At 33.9% G+C, this 24,864-nt stretch overlaps 1 protein-coding gene across 1 annotated transcript; it reads left to right on the top strand.

Moving 5' to 3' along the window:
• Window positions 1–310: 310 nt before the first annotated feature.
• On the top strand, window positions 311–5,576 carry LOC144545001 (uncharacterized). Its single transcript, XM_078293556.1, has 4 exons — window positions 311–1,258; window positions 1,343–3,140; window positions 4,465–4,762; window positions 5,426–5,576. Exons 1-4 carry the CDS (start codon window positions 311–313, stop codon window positions 5,574–5,576), a joined length of 3,195 nt encoding a protein of 1,064 aa, XP_078149682.1.
• The last annotated feature ends 19,288 nt before the right edge of the window (window positions 5,577–24,864 follow it).

Here is a 24,864-nt window from a genome sequence, read left to right as displayed (position 1 = left end):
TCAGAAGAGATATACGTGTTGGTTTATGCATGGTGAGAAAATTGGGGAATGTAGTGCTACCAATAGAAATTTTGTTTTGGAAGACAATGTTGATATTAATGTAGAAGTTGATGATAATTTTGAGCTTCATTCCAACGATGATTTTGAGAATGTCGAAAATTTTGAGAATCTACTTGAACTTAATTACAACGAGGATGATTGTGTGAATATTGATGAAAATGCAGAATACGATTTTATTGAAAATCTAGAAGACATGTTACGTGATGTGGAAGATGAAATTAGTGATAAAAATTATAAAAAATTTCAGTATATGTCTAATGAATCCAAAAGGCCGTTATATCCCGGGTGTACCAAATTTTCAAAACTGTCAGCTGTGTTGAAATTGTTGAACTTAAAAGCAGACAATGGTTGGAGCGACAAGAGTTTCACGTCCTTATTAGAGCTCTTACGAGAAATGCTCCCAGATAACAACGAGTTACCCTGTACAATATATCAGGCGAAGAAGTTGATCTGTCCAATGGGTTTGAAGGTCGAAAAAATACATGCCTGTCCGAATGACTGTGTATTGTACCGTGGAGAGTACGAGGCCATGCATGTTTGTCCTAAATGCGGTGTTTCACGGTACAGACGTAAGAACCAGGACACTGACGATGGTAACGATGAAGGAAACAAGGGTCGGGCTCCGGCTAAGTCGGTGTGGTATTTTCCGATAATACCGAGATTCAAACGGTTATTTGCAAATCCCAAAGATGCGAAATTATTGCGTTGGCATGAAGACGAGCGCAAAAGGGACGGTAAACTAAGACACCCAGCTGATTCTCCTCAGTGGAGAAACATTGATAGAGATTTCACAGAATTTGGTGGCGAATCAAGAAACCTTAGGCTAGGGTTGAGCACAGACGGAATGAGTCTGTTTGGAAGCATGAGCAGTCGGCACAGTACTTGGCCAGTTCTTATATGCATTTACAATCTTCCTCCTTGGTTGTGCATGAAACGCAGGTATATAATGATGTCATTACTAATCCAAGGACCCAGACAACCCGGAAATGACATAGATGTATATCTCGCACCATTAATTGAGGACCTCCAAAAATTGTGGAGGGATGGCGTCCGGGTGTGGGATGCGTACGGTAAAGAGCAATTTGAGCTGCGGGCCATGGTATTTTGCACCATAAACGATTTTCCCGCGTACGGAAATTTATCGGGCTATAGTACTAAAGGAGCAAAAGCGTGCCCTATCTGTGAAGATGACACGCAGGTGCTGAGGTTGAAAAATTGTAAAAAGAATGTTTTCATGGGGCACCGTAGGTTTCTTCCTATTAATCACTCATACCGTAAGAAGAAGAAAGAATTCAACGGGAACACTGAGCTTGGAGTGGCACGTCGTCCGTTAGACGGGAAGGGTGTCTTCCTGCTGGTTAAAAATCTTAAAGTTGTTTTCGGAAAATGTGCCAAAGCACCACCGAAAAATATTTGGAAAAAGAAGTCCATATTTTGGGAGCTACCGTACTGGGAATATTTAGAAGTGAGAGACTGCCTAGATGTCATGCATATTGAGAAAAATGTCTGCGACAGTCTGATCGGCACATTGTTGAATATTCCGGGGAAGACTAAAGACGGTATCAATGCTCGAAAAGACATGGTGGAAATGAAAATAAGACCCAAGCTTGCACCGCAGGATAAAGGGAAGCAAAAGGCATACCTACCTCCCGCAATGTGCACAATGTTGAAGACCGAGAAAACAAGCTTCTGTAAATGCCTTCATAGTATTAAAGTCCCATCAGGGTATTCTTCGAATATTAAGAAGCTTGTGTCCATGAAGGACATGAAATTGATTGGTCCGAAATCCCACGACTGTCATGTTTTAATGACACATATGATTCCTGTTGCAATCCGAGGAATTTTACCAAAGCCCGTTCGGCAAGCCATCACGAAGCTTTGTTTTTTCTTCAATGCAATTAATTCAAAAGTGATAGACCCGCTAAAATTGGACTCTCTGCAAAAGGAGGTCGTCGTTACTCTTTGCCATCTTGAGATGTATTTTCCGCCATCTTTTTTCGATGTTATGGTTCACCTTGTTGTTCACCTTGTGAGGGAAATTAAGATTTGTGGTCCCGTGTTCCTGCGGTATATGTATCCATTCGAGAGATTCATGGGTATTTTGAAAAGTTACGTAAGGAACCGACATCGGCCCGAAGGTAGCATCGTAGAAGGATATTCCACGGAAGAGGTGATTGAGTTTTGCACCAACTACATGACCGGTGTTGGTCCTATTGGCGTTCCAACATCTCGATACGAGGGAAGGCTCCAAGGAGTAGGGACTATTGGGTTGAAAGCCATACTTGCTGATAGAGATGAACTGTTAAAGGCACATTTTATTGTACTACAGCACATGGCAGATGTCACTCCCTATATAGATGAGCACATGGCAATCCTTCGACAACAGAACTACACGAGAAGTCAGAAGTGGATTACTGACGAGCATAACCGTTGTTTCATAGGATGGCTGAAAGAAAGAGTGAAGTCACACTCCGAAATGTCGCCCGTAAGTGAAACGGTTAGATGGCTGGGCCAAGGACCCCAAATGGTTGTTAGAACATTCCAAGGATACGAGATTAATGGATATACATTTTACACTAAATTACAAAGTGATAAGAGCACCATGCAAAATAGTGGGGTGACGTTGGTGGCGACGTCTCAAGAATTCAGTAGATCAGGGGATGCCCGGCCTGTAATGGCATCAAAGTCATATTACGGTGTTATTGAAGAAATTTGGGAGCTCGTTTACAATGCTCACCTCAGCATTCCCTTGTTTCGGTGTCAATGGGTCGAAGACCGTGGCGTTAAAGTTGATAACGACGGGTTCACAATGGTAGATTTTAACAGAGTCGGGTATGTTGATGATCCGTTCATACTCGCCAAGCAAGCAACCCAAGTCTTTTATGTCACTGACCCGAGTGATGCTAGGTGGAGCATCGTCTTACCCGAAAAAAGAAGGATTGTTGGGATAGAAAACGTAATCGACGAAGAAGAGTACGACCAGTTCGATGAGATACCTCCATTTTGTGCCGATGTGCAAGCTGAGATAGCAACAACTACTGAAGAACAAGACGAAGCAAATTACATGAGATCTGACCACAGTGAAGGACTATGGGAAAATGTTCAAACAGTGGAAAAAAAGAAAAAAAGGAAAAAAAAAACCAATGTATAATATTTATTTCGTTTAACCGTGAACAATTTCATATTTATATTCCAGAAAAAAACAATTTATAATATTTATTTCTTTTATAATATTTCAGAGATGAATAGCCGAATAGATAAGCATAGTTTATTTGCATTACTGATGAGATCTTTGGATGACTGTAAACCGATCGATAATATTTTACTGTGTTTTTGTATTTTACATTTTATTTGTTTATTTATTCCTTTTAAATATAAATTTTATGAATATAGATATCTGATAAGCAGAACCGATGGTGAGAGAACCCATCGAACAGTCCCCTTTTCCCTTAAGAAGAGTTTTAATGACAAATTGCTTTTCTACACGGACATGTAGTTAAATGTCCGTGTAGCTCTCTTTTAGCTCTGTATTTCTTTTTTTGAATATTTTAAAATGTTTAAAAACCTTTCTAAATGTTCGCAGCCATTTTGCATTTATTCTTAAGTTTTTACATTTATTATTTAAACTGGAAAAGGAAACTACGCTCCATATTATGAAATTTTGCATTTATTCTTACTATTTAATATGGTTTTGTATGATCTGTTGTTCAATATTATGATTTCGTATCATTGTTTATATGTAGTGTTTTTTTTCTAGTTGACATATTAAGTGCATCATTTAAGAATAAAAAAATAAAGGCAACTTATTATTTATGTAAGTACCAACAAAAATCCGTTTAGAAAGGTTTTCCACACGGACCTTTAATCCGTTTGGAAAACCTTTCTAAACGGATTTTTAATTAAAACTCCGTGTAGAAAGGTTTTTCACACAGACTTTTAACTAAAAATCCGTGTAGAAAGGTATTCCACACGGACTTTTAGCCCTACTCTTTATTAATTAGTTTTTACTCTTTTACATGTATTAATTATGAGCAGGCTTTTGCATCGTTGGAACTTATGACTATTAAATAAAAGAAAATTGAAAGGGCACCATATTCATTCCCTAACCCTTTAGTAATTAGAGCCATATTTATTGACCAAAACTATTAGAAAGAATCGTACACGGACGTTTAATCAAACGTCCGTGTAGAAATAGTTATTTTAATTAAGACGTCCGTTATGCATGAATCTTGTAAAATGTTGCATTTATTTTGAAGTGCGGAATTCGAATAGTTGCCTTTCTATGTAATTATCTGAGAAGACGATCAAAACAACTTCATAATTCTATATAATCCGAGAAACTCCATTACAAAACAATCTGAATTGTACAATTCTTTTGAACTTACTTCTTTAATTTGTTCCCAGGAAAAATGGATCCCTACTCATCCGATGACTCACAAAATAACAGTGACTACTCAAACTCTAACGATTCAAATAGTTCTGAGAGTGAGTTCTTCCAGCAAACTGAAGGTTCAGACTCAGACGACTCACAAAACGACTTACCCACTGGAGGCATACAGTGCACAGTGTGCCAAGAGGTCGGAAAATATGAGTGGTTGTTCCATTGCAACCACTGTCAAGACTCATACCACCCGTTATGCGTCTGCTCAAATACTTACCAAGGCAGCAGAGATCCGAGATACAATTCATGGATCTGCCCTAGGTGCGAGAACGATGACCAAGAAGAAGAAGATGATGACGAAGACGACGATGAAGAAGAAGAGGAGGGAGAGGAAGAGGAGGAAGAGGAAGAGGCTGCTGGAGAAGATGATGAGGAGGAAGGAGAAGAGGAAGACGAGGAGAAGAGAAGGGCGAGGAAGAAGCAGAAAAAAAATGAAGAAGATCAAGAAAGCAATAAAGACAAAAAAGATGAATCTTCAAATAAAACCAAGAAATAGATTATTTTTATTTTTAATATTAAATAATTTATATTTCATTTGTCTATATTTTAATTGTTTATATTTTGTCTGTTTATATTTTATGATTCTTTACTTAAATATTAATATAAATATGAGATTATTAATATAAAGGTATTTTAACACTTCAATTGAATATCCATGTAGAAAGGTATTTTAACACTTTAATTTAACACGTTAATTTATATCTATAACATATTAACATTATTAATTATTTAGATAGCATCATTTATTTAACAAAAAAGAAAAATTTATAGAAAACAAAATGTTGATTAAATTAAACAAAATATATTACATCAAAAAGGATCCTGGCTAATACATCATATAACACAAAAAAAACTGATTAAACAAAATACAGAAGAAGAAAACAAAAAAAGATAGCTAAATTAATGAAACATGCCTTCATAAAGGCCCTGGCGCGACCCCGGCCTCCTCCTAATCCAGGGGCTCTTTGGCCTGATCCAGCGATCGCCCCTCCTTATGTACGGCTTTGGTGGTGGATGCCCCCTTGGACTTCGGCGTGGCACATTTGAAGGCGGCCACGGCCATGTCCTCCTGTAGTTGGGAGGAGGCCTGAGATAGCCAGGAGGGACTTTGAAACCGGGGGGGAGTTCGAAATTAACATCAACCTCTTCGGGCGGGACGTAGCCGGAGGGCAATGGCCACGGCACATTTGAGGGGTGAGCACTGCCGGCCGGAGGGACTTCGGCCATTTCTACTTGCAAATAAAATTTATATAAATATCTTGATCGAACTAGTTTCATATAGAATTTTGAAGAGCTGTTTCGTCTTCTAAGAATTTTAAATTAATAAATATTTGCACACGGACGTTTAATGAAATATCCGTGGAGACATTCTCTATCATTTCTAAACGGTTTTTTACTTAAACATCCGTGTAGAAAGTTAAAAGATTTGCTATTTAAACTGAAAATGTGCTTTTTAAATAATTATCTAATGGAAGTCGGAACGACGTCGCTTCAAACTCTGAAATTTTATTATTTATAAATATTTGAGTTTAGATGCAAATTAAGTTTAAAATTTAAAAAAAAAAATAAAAATATGTCTTTACATTTCGAACTTCCCAAGGCGCGAATTTGTTTCCGCGAACGCATAGAATTTATACACGGATTATTAATGAAATAACCGTCTAGAAATGTCTTCCTTCACGGATGTTTAATTAAATATCCGTGTATAAATGGTTTGCGCGAAATAAAATGCGCGCTGGGTCGGCCTGGTCACTTTCTTTTCAAAATCCCTTCGTCTCCTCTTAACCCTAAACCCACGCGTCTCCTCCTCTCTCTTTCCGTGGTTCCTCTCTCTTGGTGCTGCCACTGTTGGTGTTTCGCTCTGTCCTCCTGTAGTTGGTGAACCTCTAAGCTCCTCTCGCTCGCTCGGTAGATTGTAGAAAGAACGATGACACATTCAGGTGAGGATAATGTAGAGAATGTAGCTGTGATGGATAATGTAGAAGGAGAGAATGTAGCTGTGATGGATAATGTAGAAGGAGAGAATGTAGCTGTCATGGAAGAAGAGGTCTCGCAGGCTCGGCCTGAAAAAAGGAAAAGAGGTCCGACAATGTGCAAGAAGATCACTGAGCAGAAGGAAATATTGCCAATCGAATTCCACAAGAACGGCTGTGCGACGGGTGATAATCGGGCAAAGTACTCAAATTTTTGCGCCTCCACGGTGAAGAAACATGCATCTATCCTGGTCGAGCGCTGGGATCAGTTTGATCAAAAGAAGGACAAGGACCAATGGTGGAACATTGTGAAGGTAAAGTACCTAACAATTCTAATTTTTTTTTTGGAGTAGATGAACTTACATGCAGTAGTTTCGTTGTCAATCAGGACCAGTGGAACATCGTGGACGACCCAAAAGACAAGATCAAGGGAGTGTCTTTGAAGATAATGAATGAAGCTTGGAAGCAATTCAAGAGCAGGTTGAAAACACTTTACATGGATCAAGGGAAAGATCCGTTGCCAGTGTATCCTTGGCTGACACAAGAGGTGTGGGAGGAGTTCCAAGCTTTGAAGAAAACAGAAGAATTCAAGGTATGTAAATTTAGGTAACTCATTAGAGCATCTCCAACAGTGATTGCTTATGGATTGCTTATGCTGATGCGTCAATTGTTTCTGTAATTGCTGGGTTGTACGGCTATTGCTTATTTAGCAATTGTTGGAATTAATTTCATAACCGCACAAATTAGCAATTAATTTCAATTGCTGGATTGGAGATGCTCTTAGTTTTTGTTCTTTCTCAATCTGTACCCATCTTCCTTAAGTAATGGATTTAATTTGATGTTCGAAGAAAAAAAGTGAGAAGGGCAGGAAGATCGCCAAAATGAACAAGTACCCGCACAAATTAGGGTCAGGTGGTTACGAGGGTAAGTCGAAAGAATGGGCAAAAGTTATTTTGAAAAACCAACAGTCTGACTCACCCGTGGTTAAGATAAAAAATCCTAGGGGCCAAGATTGGCTCATGGGAAGATCTGAGGTAACCCTTGAGGGGCGGATAGTACTCCCAAAAGACGTGGAGCCCGTTGCTCATAAAATGGTAAGAGTCTTTTGTTATAACTGTGTCATTCAAACAAAATCATAACTCTGTGTACATTACTTAGTGTTTTGTTATAACCAATTTTTTAATTAACAGTTGGAGGAGGTCAATTCTGGTGCCCGGACTGTCGCAAGTCAAGAAGATTCCTTGTCCTTGGCGCTCCCGAATCCAGAACACACCGGTCGAGTTAGGGGCAGAGGGGTCTACACGGGCTGGAAGGAGGAATTCAATGGAGCAAAACCCCGGAGAAGACCTCGTGCCAAGGTCAACAAAGACGAGATGGAATCAAGGTTGGCGCAGGTGCGCCAGGAGGTACGCGAGGAGCTTTCAATGGAGTACAACCAGAAGCTGGCTGAGCTGGAATCAAGGATGGTGAACCAAATGCACCAAATTAGGCAGCCATCCGAGGACCGACCTCCCGTTTCTCCGGGAATTCGGCGAAGCAGTCAGGCATCCGGGACCGAAGTGATAGGCGGCTTGGACAATCTAAAGGTAACCACTACTTGTTCATAATCGAAAGGTATTGTTGATTCTCGCGGTTAATTCGCTAGACAATATTATTTCATTCTAAAGACAACTAATTGCTGATAATTATTGCAGGAGGCCACAGCATGCGACCTCGTCATGTATTTCGGTACTACTCCTCTGACCATTGCTAAGGGCACTGTATATCCTCCTGCAGCCGGTGATCAGTTGAGGCCCAACTATCTCCGCGTAGCGATTGAGAAGATCACGCAGGATTGGGCTGTGAGACTCTTCCTGTCCCTGTCGATGAAATGGTGGTGCTTGATGATGCCCGCTATTCGACAGTCCAATGGCCGAAAAATCAAATTATTTTGGACAATGTACGTAAACTCCAAATTAATGGGATATCTTATTCAAATCATTCTTTTCAAATACTTGAAAAAGACATATACAACATTTGATACAGATACGAAGAGGTGAGACAATCAATGAGGATGAAGCGTTGTCACCGGTACGGGACATGAAATTATACTTGGTGTCTGTTGCGCCAGAAGTGCCTGATGCGCCAGTGGATGCGCCAGTAGATGCGCCAGTGGATGCGCCAGTGGATGCGCCAGTAGATGCGCCAGTGGATGCGCCACTAGACCGTACGGGGCTCACAGCAGAAGAGGTTAGCCGTTTGCCTGGTCAGTTGCAGACTCTCCACGCCCACTTGATCAAGGCACCCAAGGACATGACGGCTGTTACCTTCAGTGTCCCCCCCGGTATGTTTCTACACGATGGCAGGGAGGTCGTGCTGCCTTTCACAGAATTCAACGACTTTCTACAGGGCGCCTCGTCAAGCGATAAATGGCTCGATGTGGGAGTCATCACCGTTTTCCTCATGTTAGTGACCAATCAATTATTTATATCATGTGTATAGCACTCAAATATATATACTCTAATGTAAAATGATGATTTTTCAGGTTCCTAGTCCAGAAATGCCGTGAGACCGCATCGAAAGGTAAGGTGAACTTGTGTGCACTTTTGGACCCCGGCAGAATTAATGGAAACATGTTGGAATGGTATGAGGATGATTGTGTCGACTACTTGCGTAAAGCGATGCATCATGCTCGTGGGGATCAAAAGAAATTTCTTCTCCTGCCATACCACCAAAAGTAGGTTACTTGTAACCCTTAATTGTTTATATTTTCAGTTAAACAATTACACAATGAACCATAGCAAACAGTTGTGTCACCATTACATGCTGAAATATATGTGTCACTAATTTTATGCTAAAGTACTACAATTCTTCTCCCCCCCACAGCTCCCACTGGTGTTTGTTGGTGATTGTGCCACTTGAAAATACGATTTATGTCATGGATTCAAGGCGGCCCGACAAATCCATCACCACTCAGCAGTCTAAAAGAGTCATGACTGTTATAATTAAGTAAGTTATCTAAATATCACTTGGTTTGATTTTTTTTTTTATAATTGTGGAATTGCTAATTACAGTCACTCAATTTTGTAAGGGCTTTTCGGCAATATCTTAAAGAGGGTGGAGTGCAGAGCACGGGTAAGAGCAGAAATAAAATGAATGGGCTCTGGAAGGAGGTGAGCACACTATAATTTTATAATTTCATATTTTTGGGTTCAAAAATTTATTGTCATTCTGACATAGGCTGCTGAATGTAAATATCAGTGCCCGCAACAGATTGGCGGTTGGGAGTGCGGTTATTACACGATGATTTTTATGTTTCACTTTGTTGAGAGCATACAATTCAAATGGCCAACATATCCGGTATGTAATTCATATGTTTTGCCTTGACTTGTCCATACAATTAATATTGATTTCCTCTAAACTTGTTTTATTAGTTCCATTGTTATAATTGCAATAATTTATTTCTATAAAGCAAAACAGAGATGTAGTTGCCGTATTTTTGTAACTTGCATGTTTCGAATTTTTTGTAGTATTCACCAGATTCAAAGAGTTACTCCAAGGAGCAGTTAGATCACTTTAGATGTATGTGGGCAGATTTTTTTATAAAAGAATTTTGTAAACCAGAATATGGATTTGTATGATCTTTGTATAATTCAGTGTACATGAATTTTGTATTAATTTTTTATATAATTTGGAAATTTCGAAAATTTACCGGTTTTGGTATTCTTATTTTGGAAATTCTCTGTTCTGGAATTGATCTGATTTTAAATGGCTGGCAAAACTGGAGGCTAGCCAAAAAAAAGCAAAATTTTTTAAAAAAAAAGTAGTTCAATTATACACGGACATTTTAAAATTTATCCGTGTACAAAGGTTTTTCCAAATTAAAAAAATAAAGAAGAAAATTAATACATAAAATTATATATTAAAAAAATATTAAAAAATAAGAGAGCTACACGGATATTTAATTATACATCCGTGTACAAAGATCATTCAATATAAAAAAAATATTAAAAAATAAGAGGGGTACACGGATTTTAATTATACATCCGTGTAGAAAGGTGTTTCCACATTAAAAAAATAAAGAAGAAAATTAATACATAAAATAATATATTTAAAAAATATTAAAAAATAAGAGAGTTACACGGATATTTAATTATACATCCGTGTAGAAAGGTGTTTCCACATTAAAAAAAAAGAAGAAAATTAATACATAAAATAATATATTTAAAAAATATTAAAAAATAAGAGAGCTACACGGATATTTAATTATACATCCGTGTAGAAAGGTCATTCAATATTAAAAAAATATTAAAAAATAAGAGAGGTACACTGATATTTAATTATACATCCGTGTAGAAAGGTCATTCAATATTAAAAAATATTAAAAAATAAGAGAGGTACACTGATATTTAATTATACATCCGTGTAGAAAGGTGTTTCCACATTAAAAAAATAAAGAAGAAAATTAATACATAAAATTATATATTAAAAAAATATTAAAAAATAAGAGAGCTACACGGATATTTAATTATACATCCGTGTAGAAAGGTCATTCAATATTAAAAAAATATTAAAAAATAAGAGAGGTACACGGATATTTAATTATACATCCGTGTAGAAAGGTGTTTCCACATTAAAAAAATAAAGAAGAAAATTAATACATAAAATTATATATTAAAAAAATATTAAAAAATAAGAGAGCTACACGGATATTTAATTATACATCCGTGTAGAAAGGTCATTCAATATTAAAAAATATTAAAAAATAAGAGAGGTACACGGATATTTAATTATACATCCGTGTAGAAAGGTGTTTCCACATTAAAAAAATAAAGAAGAAAATTAATACATAAAATTATATATTAAAAAAATATTAAAAAATAAGAGAGCTACACGGATATTTATTTATACATCCGTGTAGAAAGATATTTCAATATTAAACAAAATTAAAAAATAAGAGAGCTACACGGATATTTAGATAAATAACCGTGTAGAAATCTAATTGTACACGGTTTTTTATGTAATAATCCGTGAAGCTCGGTTATGGAGAGCGCCAGTGTCAAATATTTGTAAACGGCTGTGTATGTAATAATCCGTGTAGCTATTCGGTAATTGTACGCGGTAAATATCCGTGTGTATATATACAAGGATTTCTAAACCGTGACAGCCTACGCGGCGGGAAATCCGTGTAGCTCGCTTGTTTATGTCCGTGTATAATCACTTATTCTGTAGTAGTGAATTGACTGCTCTAATACTACTATCACTAGTGGAAAAACAGGAATCAGGATCGGCTTATCTGGATCGGGTGTACTAACCAACCGATACTAATACCTATCTGGATCGGTTCTATCACTAAAAACGATACTAAAAGCTAATGAAAGCACAGCACATGCACTATCAGCATCGGTTCAAAGCTTAGAACCGATCCAGATACTATCAGCATCGGTTCTAAGCTTAGAACCGATGCTGATAGTGCATTTAGCTTTATCCCGAAGTCTGATTCTTCCCAGAATCATTTTTCTTTCTTCTTCCTCCATTGCTTGGCGCAGCAGCTGTCTTACTGGGCATTGATCAGCTATCTCACTCTTCGTTCTCAGGTTCATTAATTGATTAATCATCTCTCTTCTCAAGTTTGATGTTAGATCTAGCACAATTTAGGTTCTAATTCGGCCCATTTTATAAACCCTAATCTATCTTTTAGGTTTTAATACATTTTTATATTTTAAGCTTTTCTTTATATGTGAAGATGAGCAAATTCATGATATATATGAATTTTTGATATAACTATATTTGCACATGCATGCTATATTTGAGCTTTTGATATATACCCATATATACCCTAGCATGCATCATATATATGTTATATAGTATTTGGCTAATATGCTATGGGTTGCATAGAGGCCTCCCGTGCTACGGCTCAATATTTGAGTTTTCAAAATACTAACGGTCGATCTGAACCATTCATATTGTTCTCCATATTAATATGTGTTTGGAGACCAAATTTTACATTTTTTGGAAATTGTTTACTATTTTTTTATGGTCCCGATTTGTCTGAAAAACAACGATTTTCAATAAATCTAAAAAAATAGTAAAAAATTTCCAAAAAATGTAAAACTTGGTCTCCAAACACATATTAATATGGAGAACAAGATAAACGGTTCGGATCGACCGTTAGTATTTTGAAAACTCAAATATTGAGCCGTAGCACGGGAGGCCTCTATGCAACCCATATATAGCACCGTAGCCAAGTCCATGTTATATATATATACATCTCTTATTTAGGTTCCGATGGTTTAATTTTGTAGTTTGACTATTATTGAGAGATTTGGTGCAGCGATCTTCATCTCACTCGGTACGGCATCTAAAAAAGTTGTAAGTACAACATAAAACTCATGTTTAATTAGTTTTGTGCATAAATGTGTATTTCGATAGCTAGATTAAATAGATTTGTAGTAAGTATGTAGCTAGAGTATTGTCTTAAGAGCCAAAACCGCATTATTAATGCCTTTAAGTCATGATACCCGTTCAAAATTAATCCATTAGGGATTAATTTTGAAAGGTAATAGTTCCTATTGCTAGAGTATTGTCTCGTAAGTACTGATTGTTCAATGTTTTCATATTTCAACAGCGTCTTCATAAAGAAAATGAGTGCTTCTTTAACGGTTCGTAACGATTGCAAGGTAATAGTTCCTATTGCGATATAATTATAATGAATATACATATAAGCCATTTGTATGCTCGTAATACAAACATTTTATTTTTTTGAAACTTGTTATATAGTGCCCACAACAACCAGCCGGCTGGGAATGTGCATATTATACCATGTTGCTCATGCAAGACATAATAAACCACTGTCTCGATGTTTTTCCGCAATTGAAGGTATATATGCATTTATAAATTTTTCAAAAATAAGAATTGTTGCTTCAAATATAATAAAATACACAATTTAATTGTATATATATGCTCTTCACAAATTCTAAAAATGCAGGATATTCCCGCTAAATATACGTTACAACGCTTGGCCAACTTTCGCCAAATGTGGGCCAAAGTCTTGCTGAAAGAAATTAAGACGAGAGGAAGTTAGGAACATGAATTTTTTGTAATAAGTTAGGATGTGTATGATATATAATTAATTTAGGATGTGTTATATTGATAATTAATTTATGATGTGTTTTATTGAAAATTAATTTAGGATGTGTTTTATTGATAATTTAGGATTTGTGATAATTTGAAATTTCGGCCAGCTAAATAAATATGGAAGCTGGCCATTTAATAAAAAATATTTTTTAAAAATTCAATAGAGTATCAGCATCGGTTCTTACGTAAAAACCGATGCTGATAGTAATTTTCTGAATTTAAACACAAATCAGTATCGGTTCTTACGTAAGAACCGATACTGATAGTTATTTTCTGAATTTAAAAAATCTAATTTGAAATATACATCTGTATCGGTTGTACAGTACAACCGATGCTGATAGTTTTTTCCTGAATTTTAAAAAATCTAATTTACAATTTAGATCTGTGTCGGTTGTTAATTACAACCGATGCAGATAGTAACTATTAGTATCGGTTGTAACAACCGATACAGATTTGTTTGGTATCTGTGTCGCCCTCATCAGGATCGGTTGTGAACCGATACTGATATCTGTATATAACCGATACTGATTCTATTTTTTCCAATAGTGTATAATGGTCACTAGCTATATATGGTTACAGATGCTGTATTTTGTGCTTTTTTTGTTGAGTTTGTGCATGTATTTGCATGAATTAGATAATGTAAGATCATATTATCTTTACATGCAATTACGTTGTTTGTTCACTGTGTTTTTCTTCGAGTTCAGTCACTCCACTTCTATTTTAAGTAGTTTTCATTAATTTGTTCATTTTCTTGGGCTAAAGTTTGTTTGTACTAGTACTGATTAATTCTTTGACAAAAGCATCAAATTCTCAGCAGCACTAATTATCAAATGAAAAATAAATTATATTTGAATGTAACAAAATCACAAGCATAATATCTTCATTCGGCTATATATAGAATCTGTAATTTCAAATATAATATCTTCATTCGGCTATATTTTGCTGTTGTTGATATATTGCTTCATAATGGTAATTTGGTTAGGATTCCTTACTGCAACAGTGCGACTTATCTAGCTAATTTTTTTCCAAATCGTTTGTAAAGAAGTTTTAAAAAGTTGAAAAAATATTACATATATGATGCTGTACTTATAGATTGACAGTGTGTCAATTTTCATATAATCTAAATATCGTTGGATGTTTCCTTTTCTTGGCTCCCTGGTTTGGTTTCCTCTTCTTTGTCGCGGGTCAATATCCTCAACTTAATTTAGGACCCTTCTTTCTTATTTTATCATTCATTGTTTGTTTATCCATATATATGTGTATGTTTTTCTAAATGTGTGACTGTTTCAACTAGTACAAGAACTACTTAATGAATAGGATGTCAAGAAAAAAAAATCATCACTTGCTATAATAACAATTATCACTTGATATAAAGTTAATTATCAGCAAACACTAGCATTTTTTTTCTCCATTAAATTTTAAAATTTTCCGTTGTTTTAGATCTATATACGTGTCTACAGTGACGAAATGCGTTCATACAATTAGAAGTTAGAATTAGAACAATATGGTAGCATTAAATGGATGCCATCAAGCATCCTAGGTATTAGAAAATTGTAATAAATAGAATTGTCAAGGTATTGAAGATTCTTTAAAAATTGTCAAGGTATCCAACTACTCTCCCTATTAAAATAAAAATTATTATTTAGTTGAAGTATGGTTTACTGTAGTAAAATGTTCAAGTGTCTTTATTGTGGTCAAAGTATATATGGCTTCTAGTTCCTCGATAGTACAGTGGTAATTAATTGTAATAAATTGAATATTGGATTTGTCGCTTGAGAATTCACATTCAGTTCATTTTCACTTTTAGATGCATGAACGAGCGCCATTCCAATTCCCTCTCTTCCTTCTATTTTATATACTGTATACCAAGAGACATTTTTCATTTCATATGACACTTCATCATCTCCCTTTCTTGAAATAAAAATAGTATTATTCAAGTCTCTCTCAAGGTCTTCTACTATTCCCCACGGTAAGCACTCTTCACCAGCTCTCTCTCTCTCTCTCTCTCTCTCTCTTCTCTGTTTGTCTTTGTGTGTGTGTGCATGTGCTTGCAAATCGATCACAGGTTTTCAATTTATTTGATTGAAAACCAAATTAGCATTTATATTTCTTTATTTTGTAGCTATATGAATTTTCCTTTTAAAGATTGGACACCTTGAAACCTATCTAAGTTCTTAACATAATTTGTTAAAGTCATTTCATTAATAGAAAAAAAAATGTAAATCTGCTAAACCAAAAGATTGTTTTATTTGACTTTGGTTTAAGTATGTGCGTTGAGGTTGAAGGCTTCAACTCCTAGATGTGTACTCTGTCCCAGTCTCTCTCGATTGTTGATCACATTGGATATGTTATCTCCAATTATTTAATGTTTTCTAATATCATTTAGTGGCTAATTAATTTTAATCGTAAGTTAAGAACTTTTCAATTGGTCGAGTTATAACAGTAAGTATTATTTTAATTCTTTGTGTGTTTTTGATGTTATATAGAACACCAATTAATTTTTATTATTTGATAAATTCTCAAATTACTTATATCTCTTGATTACTTTACATCAATGTGGATTCCTTCAACAACAACAAAAAATATTTGTGCATATCGTCCATGCTTTATACTTATAAATGATCCTTTTTGATGAAATTACCAAATTTACAGAATAGAAGATTAGTGTTCAGATGTCAGAACTACAATGTGTGAAAAGCACCTGTCATGCTAGGGTCAAGAGAATAACATGCTGCATTGAATTTGACTACTTGAAATCAAAACATATCCCAGTTGACCAATGCATCTCTTCCCCTCGTATCAGTGTTGGAGGCTATGATTGGGTTGTAGACTTTTACCTGAATGGATTGTCAGATTCAGTTCAAGGGAACAACGCCAAGGGGTCTCATGTATCCCTTTACCTAAGGCTTTTGAGTGAAACAAAGGAAGTTTCTGCAGACTTCTCCTTTGACTTAGTTAGCAAGATGGGGAAGCCTTTTCCATTTCAGGAACCTATATCACATATCTTTACTAGTCGTCATGGTGACTGTGGTATCTGGGGTTATCCTCAGTTCATTTCTAGGGATAAAATAGAAGCTGACTATTGTGAGGATGGCATGCTAGATATTTGAGCTACTTCCCTGCTATTTTAAGTCATGCAATTCATTCAAATATTTCTTTGTCAATTTAATTCTTCATTTATGTGACCAAAGTTTGTTTTTTTATGGATGAAAAATTGTTTCCATTTATTGATATAAACGTGTACAAATCAACTAAAATAGAATGATTTAAAAATGATAAGTAAATGAGGTGAATTTATATATGATTGAGTTGTTGTGTGCTGCATGATAGGGGAGTTCACTGTCATGCAAGTAATATCATCTGGAAGCTCAAAGTACCGTACAAGGTAAGAACTTTCATTTGGCTATTGTTACGAGATAAGCTACTCACACAGAGAAGGTTGTGGTCACGAGGCTGTCAAGTGGCACCAGGATCCCACCTTTGCCCGGATACGGGTATTGAGAAGTCCAAACACCTGTTTTTTCAATGTTTGTACTCAACAGGTTTCTAGAGAATTCTACTATTCATATTCAACATTAGATTCCCATAGGCTAATCTTCGCAAGGTTCAGGAGCTCTAGTACTTGATAGAGAAGGAACTCGAGAAATGGCTGTAAGACTCTGGGACATCGTGTGGGTGTCAAGATGTTGGGCCTTCAAGCGGAACGCAACAGGAGGTCTTTCACACGAAAAAGCAAGTCAGGAACAGACTTGGTGGATCAAACTGCGATAGAGATTACAAATTGGTATACAAATCTATGAAAATAGATGAGGGTTGTGCCCCGACTAGATTTTGGAATTTTTCTTTTCTCATTTTAAAACATGATAATCATTTAAGAAGGTAACATATAATATTTTTTTTAAAATGAAAATAATGAAAAATAATTGAAATATAAGCAACTTGATTTTTGTAAATATTATGTTTATATAAGTTACGTACCCACAATTAATTATTACCAATTTACCTTTTGTAAATATCCATGTGCTATATTAAAACCTTTTCCTTTTCTAAAACAGTATATAAAATTAAAAAATAAAACTGAGATTTCTCCTAAATAACTAATCAAATGGCAAAAATTGGAGTTATGTATTTATTGTTATTTAATTTTTTGAGAATTTATTTGAGTTTCATTATCTCGCGCTTTCTATCATGATAAATATTGTTTGACATAACAAAATATTTTTTTATAAAAGTAGAAAACAAACAAAGTTGTCCAATAAAACATTGAATACTACTTTTAGTTTTCTCCAAACCCATAAATTTATTTTTATATTTTTAATGTCCAAATCATTAATCTTAATTTAGAGGTCATATTTAATGGTAATTGATTGATAAATTTTATAAGCCACTTCTACTCACATATATGATGTTTAGGGATTGCATTGTGTGTGAGGAATGCATTTTGGATGAAGGAATAAGACACGAACAATATTGATTAAAAAACAAGTACTATTAAAAAAATTATGTTTTGTAGTTACTAGAATTTAAAAAAAAATTATTCAACGAAAAACATAACGAACAAGACATCCACCGCAAAGCACATTGCTATATAAAATTGTATTTTCCAGATATAGAGACAAGGCAAAAGATAAAACTTTTTTGTTTGGAAAAGTTGCAAAATGAAATAGATATTTGGGAATTGAAATTCGCAACTTCTAAATATCAAAGACTGGACAATCAAATTTCAACTTTAATTTATCTTGTTGTATATACTTTTCAACTTCCGACTCTTCAATTCAAACTATAAATCACAGCTTGCACTTAACTTGATTGCATTTCAAGATGATTGGACTCGTGTGTCGCATATTTTTATTGAGATAAGCATAAATGTAATAAATATCAATTGAATATGCATCCAATCAATCAGAGCATAAATGTAATAAAAAATGCTTAAAAGAACAATAAAAAAACGATTAATACAAAAAAAAAGAAATTTATTATTGTAATTTCAAACAGACAAACACTTTATAATACCAGTATCAACTATAACAGACAAACATTGTAGCAGAACAAAACTAGCACTACCAGAATTACCTATAACAGAACTGTACTAGAAGAACCTGTAACATATACTGTATTATACCATAATTTACTTAAACCATAACTGTACCTATACCAGAATTATGGCAAAAACCTGAACCAGACAACAATAGAACTAGAACTACTCTACACTCACTGGACAACAGATGGACCACCAGATGATGATGCTCCCGAAGCCCCAGATCCACCAGCAGATCCAATTGCAAAATATTCTTTCTCTGAAGAATCGTCAGAATCGATAGAATCACAAGAAGGAGTTTGGAGGGAGTAATTTAATCAGCAAATTTGTCATGAAGTGTTATCTCATGCATTATCCACTTCTACGATACAGGAGTGAACTCATATTGAAGACATATAGGACAAATATTTCAATAATGAATCATCCTCTATTTCAAGTCTCCAATAAAACATTGAATACTACTTTTAGTTTTCTCCAACACCATAATTTTAGTTTTATATTTTTAATTTCCAAATCATTAATCTTAATTTAGAGATCATATTTAATGGTATTTAATTGATAAATTTTATAAGCCACTTCTCGATTAGCATGTTGCATAAATAAATGATTTTTTACATGACAACTACTCACATATATGATGTTTAGGGAATGCATTGTGTGTGAGGAATGCATTTTGCATGAAGGAATAAGACATGAACAATATTGATTAAAAACAAGCACTATTAAAAGAATATGTTTTGTTGCTACTAGAATTTAAAAAATATATATTATTCGACGAAAAACATAATGAACAAGACATCCACCGCAAAGCACATTGCTATATAAAATTGTATTTTCAAAATATAGAGACAAGGCAAAATGAAATAGTTATTTGGGAATTGAAATTCGCAACTTCTAAATATGAAAGACAGGACATTCAAATTTCAACTTTAATTTATCTTGTTGTATATACTCAATTTAAATCTGTATTTATGACTGAAGCTACGAGGAGCGTGAGATTTTGTTGTTTGTCTGTCAGTTTGTACTTTTGTAGACTGGAATTTGAAAATTCCATTTTCATGTTTTAAAAGTTTTGAATTTTAGTTTTAATTATTTATTTTATGTTATTCCAAACAAAGTAATTTTCAAACAAAAAATAACTAATGTACATGTTTTAGTGGGTCGCTTTTACAACAACTACATTTATTATTTGTAAGGCAGGGACAATATTACAAAGTCCCAGTGCATCAATATACCCAATTAATAAAGCCGAATTAAAGCCGCCTAAAAACAGTGCTTTAAAGCATTAATTTCGTCTCTTCAACTTCCGACTCTTCAATTCAAACTATAGATTACAGCTTGCATTTAACCTGACTGCATTTCAAGTTATTAATTAGCATTTCGACATAGTTCCCACTTTAACATCTTCTATTTCAAGTCTTCAATTTTGAAATCTGAGGTGTTCAAGGCTCTACTTCGGTGTATTTATACTGAAAATTTTTGAACAACGAGAGCAGAAGAATCTCTCAGTTTAATTGGTCCAGGATTTATTTGTATATGTTCATCAATATGCTTTTGAATTGGTCCATTTGGTCTAAGGAGCTCTAGACCACCTGACAACAAGTTTGCATAACAATTAGTTTTAATGAATGAAGTTATGCCTATATATGTAAGCAAAATGTTCAATTACTGCTTGTAGTATGTTAGTATTGTTTCTTACCTTTATATGGTGAGTTTTTTTAGATATTGCAGCTCATATGATATTTGGGAGTTCAATAATTTTATTTCGGGCAGATCTAAAGGGGTCCAGGAGTTCAATAGTTTAAACATGTAAATTTCGTTAGAATTTTTTTGTTATTTAAAATTAAATTTTATAGTTTATATCTTTCATTAATAAATTATTTGTTTAACAAAAGAAATAAATATATGGAAATAATTTTTTTATGAAATACATGTTAGACCAAATAGCATTTGATGTAATCCCTCTGTTATTAATAATTAATACACCAAGTCAAGCTAATATTTCAATTCCAGATGAACTTTACAATTTTGCAGCAAATTAAAGGTCATGCTAATGACATAATCATCTTGCAGCAAATATATAGAAATGAAGTACTTATTGATAAGGTCAATTGCTTCAGGCAATCCAGCAAGTTCAATAGGGTTCATGGATATAATTAGGAAAGCAACAACCCCAGCTTCCAGAAATTTATCACAAGAATCATCAAAACAAATTCCAACAATCTTTATCCAAATAAAGAAAGCAAAACTTGCACTTACTAAACAAAACCTGTAGACTGTAGACAAGTATGATACTTAGGATGAAATTAATGTAATATGCCCTCATCCTTGTTATATTAATTTAGATAAAAACCAAAGCAAAGAAATAGAACTTTTAAAAATCCAGAATATATATAACTGCAAAATTAAGTACTCAAGTCTGCCTCCGGGTTAATAAAATATATCCGAGTGAACGCTACTTCCAAGCGGATATTTAATACGTAATGTTCAATAAATCTATCAAATAATCCATGGCTTTCTAGTAATATACAATGACAAAAATAATGCTCTTTATTTTTTCTATTCGTAACGTATTAAATTTTGGTTATCCCGCAATACCTAATATTTATTCATTTAAATTAATATAAAATTGTCTAATTTGGCAAATGTAATTTTTGCATTCAGTTGATGTCTAAAACGGCGTTCTTTTTATGCACCTTTGACTATCAAATCACTGAATTACTTCTTGTGCATTTTATAAAAATACATATTTTGTATTGAATTGTATTTAATTGTACTGCGATTAGGTTTGGAGAACTTTTGCAATGACAACCCTAATACTAATGGTCACTATGGTTTTACTGATGCTGTATTTTGGTTGCCACATCAGGACAACACTAATTTCTGCCTAATAATATAATTGAAACTTAAAACTTCAAATGACAAACATGACCATTAATTTTGTTTCATTTCACGAGCAATGATTTAATATTGAACTGTTGATCTTACTGTACAAATGAAGTCCAATTCATACAATTTTCAGGGAACAATTATTGCCTGTGACATAAAGCAATAGATGACGTGGTCGGCTTGGTAATTTGAAGGTTCAAATATGATTTATTGATGTAAATAATGATATTGTCATGATATGTCACTAAAAGGGTTATCATTTTTAAGTTACCTAATATATAGCTGTTGGAGAAAATAAAATTCAAGGTTTTCAGAGGTTAGAACTATTAAACCTCATAAGATTTTATGCAGCCTCATTTAAAAATTGGACAATATTATTGGACATGTTTCTTTGTAAAAAATGATACTTGATCACATATCCATTGAAACTTACTGTAGAAATTAGAAGTCTTATGGTCAAAATGGTGGAGCTAACTGGTCACACCTCTCTCATGCAATACATAATATAACACAGGTACAAAGAATTGGCTTTTAGATGAGAATGCTATTTGATTATATGAGATACATTAAATGTGTAAGGGATGCAACTATTTTTGCAAACAGTACATCCTTGGAGTAATATATCTAGCAGCTCCTTAAAGAAAACGGAGTAGGTTTATCTTCTAAAAATATTTCGCATGAGTTGTTATAAAGAGAGAGATTTAGTATGATCTATATGAGTAGTTAGAGAGAGGCAAATTTATTATGATCTATCATACAAATTTTACTAGATTTTCTATTTAAATATTTCTCCAGTGCTAAAACTAGATCTGTTTTATTATATATATGAAAAGAATGAAAAAGATAATGGCAAAAAAAAATTCTTTTAATTTAACAAAAAGTGTATCTATATAACAATAATATTTTGCTACATTTATGAACCTTCTAATAAGACCAGCGAAAATCAATGAACGCATATTTTAAAAAGTAATGATATTAAAAAAATAATTCTTAACATGGTCTCCCCAATTCGCTGTATTTCATTTTTAATCTTCACTCAAACAAATCATTTATTTTGGCTCATATGCTACTGTTATATTTTGACATTACAATATGGTATTTCCGGTACTCCAAAATGGATATTTGTTGCTCAGATTCTCTTTCAGCATAATATATGATTAAACTTTCTTAGTGTGAATATTAATTGAGATTGATATATTGTTTATTCTTCTTCTTCTTTCTATTTATTCTATCCAATTGTTTTCAATTCTTAATATAGGTTTTTCAAATTGGAGATCTCCGTCTTAGGCTTCATTGGTATCATCACACCTCTTATATCGAACTTATGTAAGATCTCATCTCTCAAAAAACACATTTTTGTTTAGAAAGATTCCGTTAGTATTTAAAAATCTCTCCTCTATATTATGCACCTTAAATTGAATTGGATGACAGAAAGTCTAATGGCTAAGATTTATTGATCTAAATTCGAATTGAATCTGAACCATCTAAACAAATAATCTTTCTTTTGATTAAATACACTCCTTTTCTGTGTAGAATTCTAAATTTAGTTTAAATTGGACCCGTCGCATTAATCGCTATACAATATAATACAACTAAAGACTGCCTTTTCGCTGAAATTTTTTTTCGCGAATCTCTAGTTTTTTCTTCTCTCTCGCGGATCTCCTTCGATCGAGACTAAAACCCTAGACCCCGCCTCACACTGTCTCTCCTTTCCTCCTCTCTTTCTTTGTTAGTTTCTCTCCGCCTTCATCCCGCCTTTCTTTCTCCGGCCACCCACCCCTTTCTTTCTTTTACCAATTTGTCATTGATAGACAATTGATGTGCAGTGGAATTTTATATGAAAATAATTGCATACAAATTCAAAATATTAGATATGTAGATGAGCTTTTTAAGTTCTCAAAGATGAGCATTATAAATTTAAGGTGCTTGTATCATTGTCAATTTGTCATTTGAAACATAATCTTTCAACATGGGACAAAATATCAATGTGGGTGTGGAGTGGCGATATAAGGCCCAAATCAAATTAATTCAGGAGAATCTTGGGACAACATATGACATGTATGAGATGATTTTTGCTCATCCCTTTCTGATGAGTTCTCAGATTTTTTTTACATGTCATGATACTTATTTCATGCATCTATATTTTAAAATGGATTTCCTAGATGTTTCATATTTTTTATGATTTTATGCATATTTAATTGATTGTTTTTTACTTTAGAACTTTGTTCACTATTTTTGCACAATTTTCACCATCTTACCTACTTCACAATTTTAATACAGCAAGGATGTGTCTCAAATTGCAGCTCTAGATTATATCATTTCAGTAGATCTGAAATTAATGTTTTTGTTCCGTCTTATTCTGGTAACATGGCATGTTCTGTTACAATGGTTTCAAGGTAAGAAGAGGATGAACAAATGATATACTTTTTGTTATTAATGTTTAATAGTGATGTCATGTAAAGCCAGGATTTTGAAGGAGGAGAAGTTGAATATCTAGAAGCTGATACAAGATTCAACACGGAGGTGATTTATTTCTTATCTCTTAATACACTTTTCTGAAGATGAAACATTAAGGGCAATTTGGGCACTGTTGAAATTAAATATTGATGGGGCATGGATAATTATTTATTGTTTGAAGGAATTTTTATCATTTTATTCTTATTTAAACAAAAACGCAATGCTGGAACTTTCCAATGTATGTACATGAGAAGTTTGTGTAAGCACTTGGAGATGCAAGCCTTACGGCAGGAGCAAGTATGGTTTTTTTTTTTAAATTTATATTGTTAGGTTATATCATTCAAAATGTGGAGAATTTGTATGCTTTACCTGTTGACTTTTTTTATATTATAGAAAGTTCTATTTAATTATTTATTTGAATAATTATTATTTTTATTTTATTAAAATGTCTTTTTGTTTGAGAATATTTTTTTGTTATCTTATAAAATGTCCCCGTTGCAACGTATGGGTACGATACTAGTATATATGTATATATTTTCATTTATATACATTTGATATTTATTTACATACTGTACTTATTGGCTCCAACTATTATTTATTTTTATTGTTCTGTATATTCTGTTAAATATCGATCATTAAGCTGATTGTTGGCCAAATTTTAACTTCTGTTGCACCTTCTGTCAAGGAAAAAAACATTTAGTTCATATGCAATCAATGAACCATCTATAAAAGATATCAATTTCAACCAGAAATAGTAATTCAGAGTATACACAACTGGTGGAGATTGCCAGGATCCTCTCTTTAATAACATAAGTTAATTTATCAATACCAAATTAAATATATGAACTCAGTGATTTGGACAAGTAATAGGAAATATAAAACAATAGGAA

This window comes from Carex rostrata, chromosome 27, assembly GCF_964058835.1.
Source record: "Carex rostrata chromosome 27, lpCarRost1.2, whole genome shotgun sequence".
Lineage (NCBI taxonomy): Eukaryota > Viridiplantae > Streptophyta > Magnoliopsida > Poales > Cyperaceae > Carex > Carex rostrata.
The sequence above is the reverse complement of the archived record's forward strand: the minus strand, read 5'-3'. Positions and strand labels throughout refer to the sequence as shown.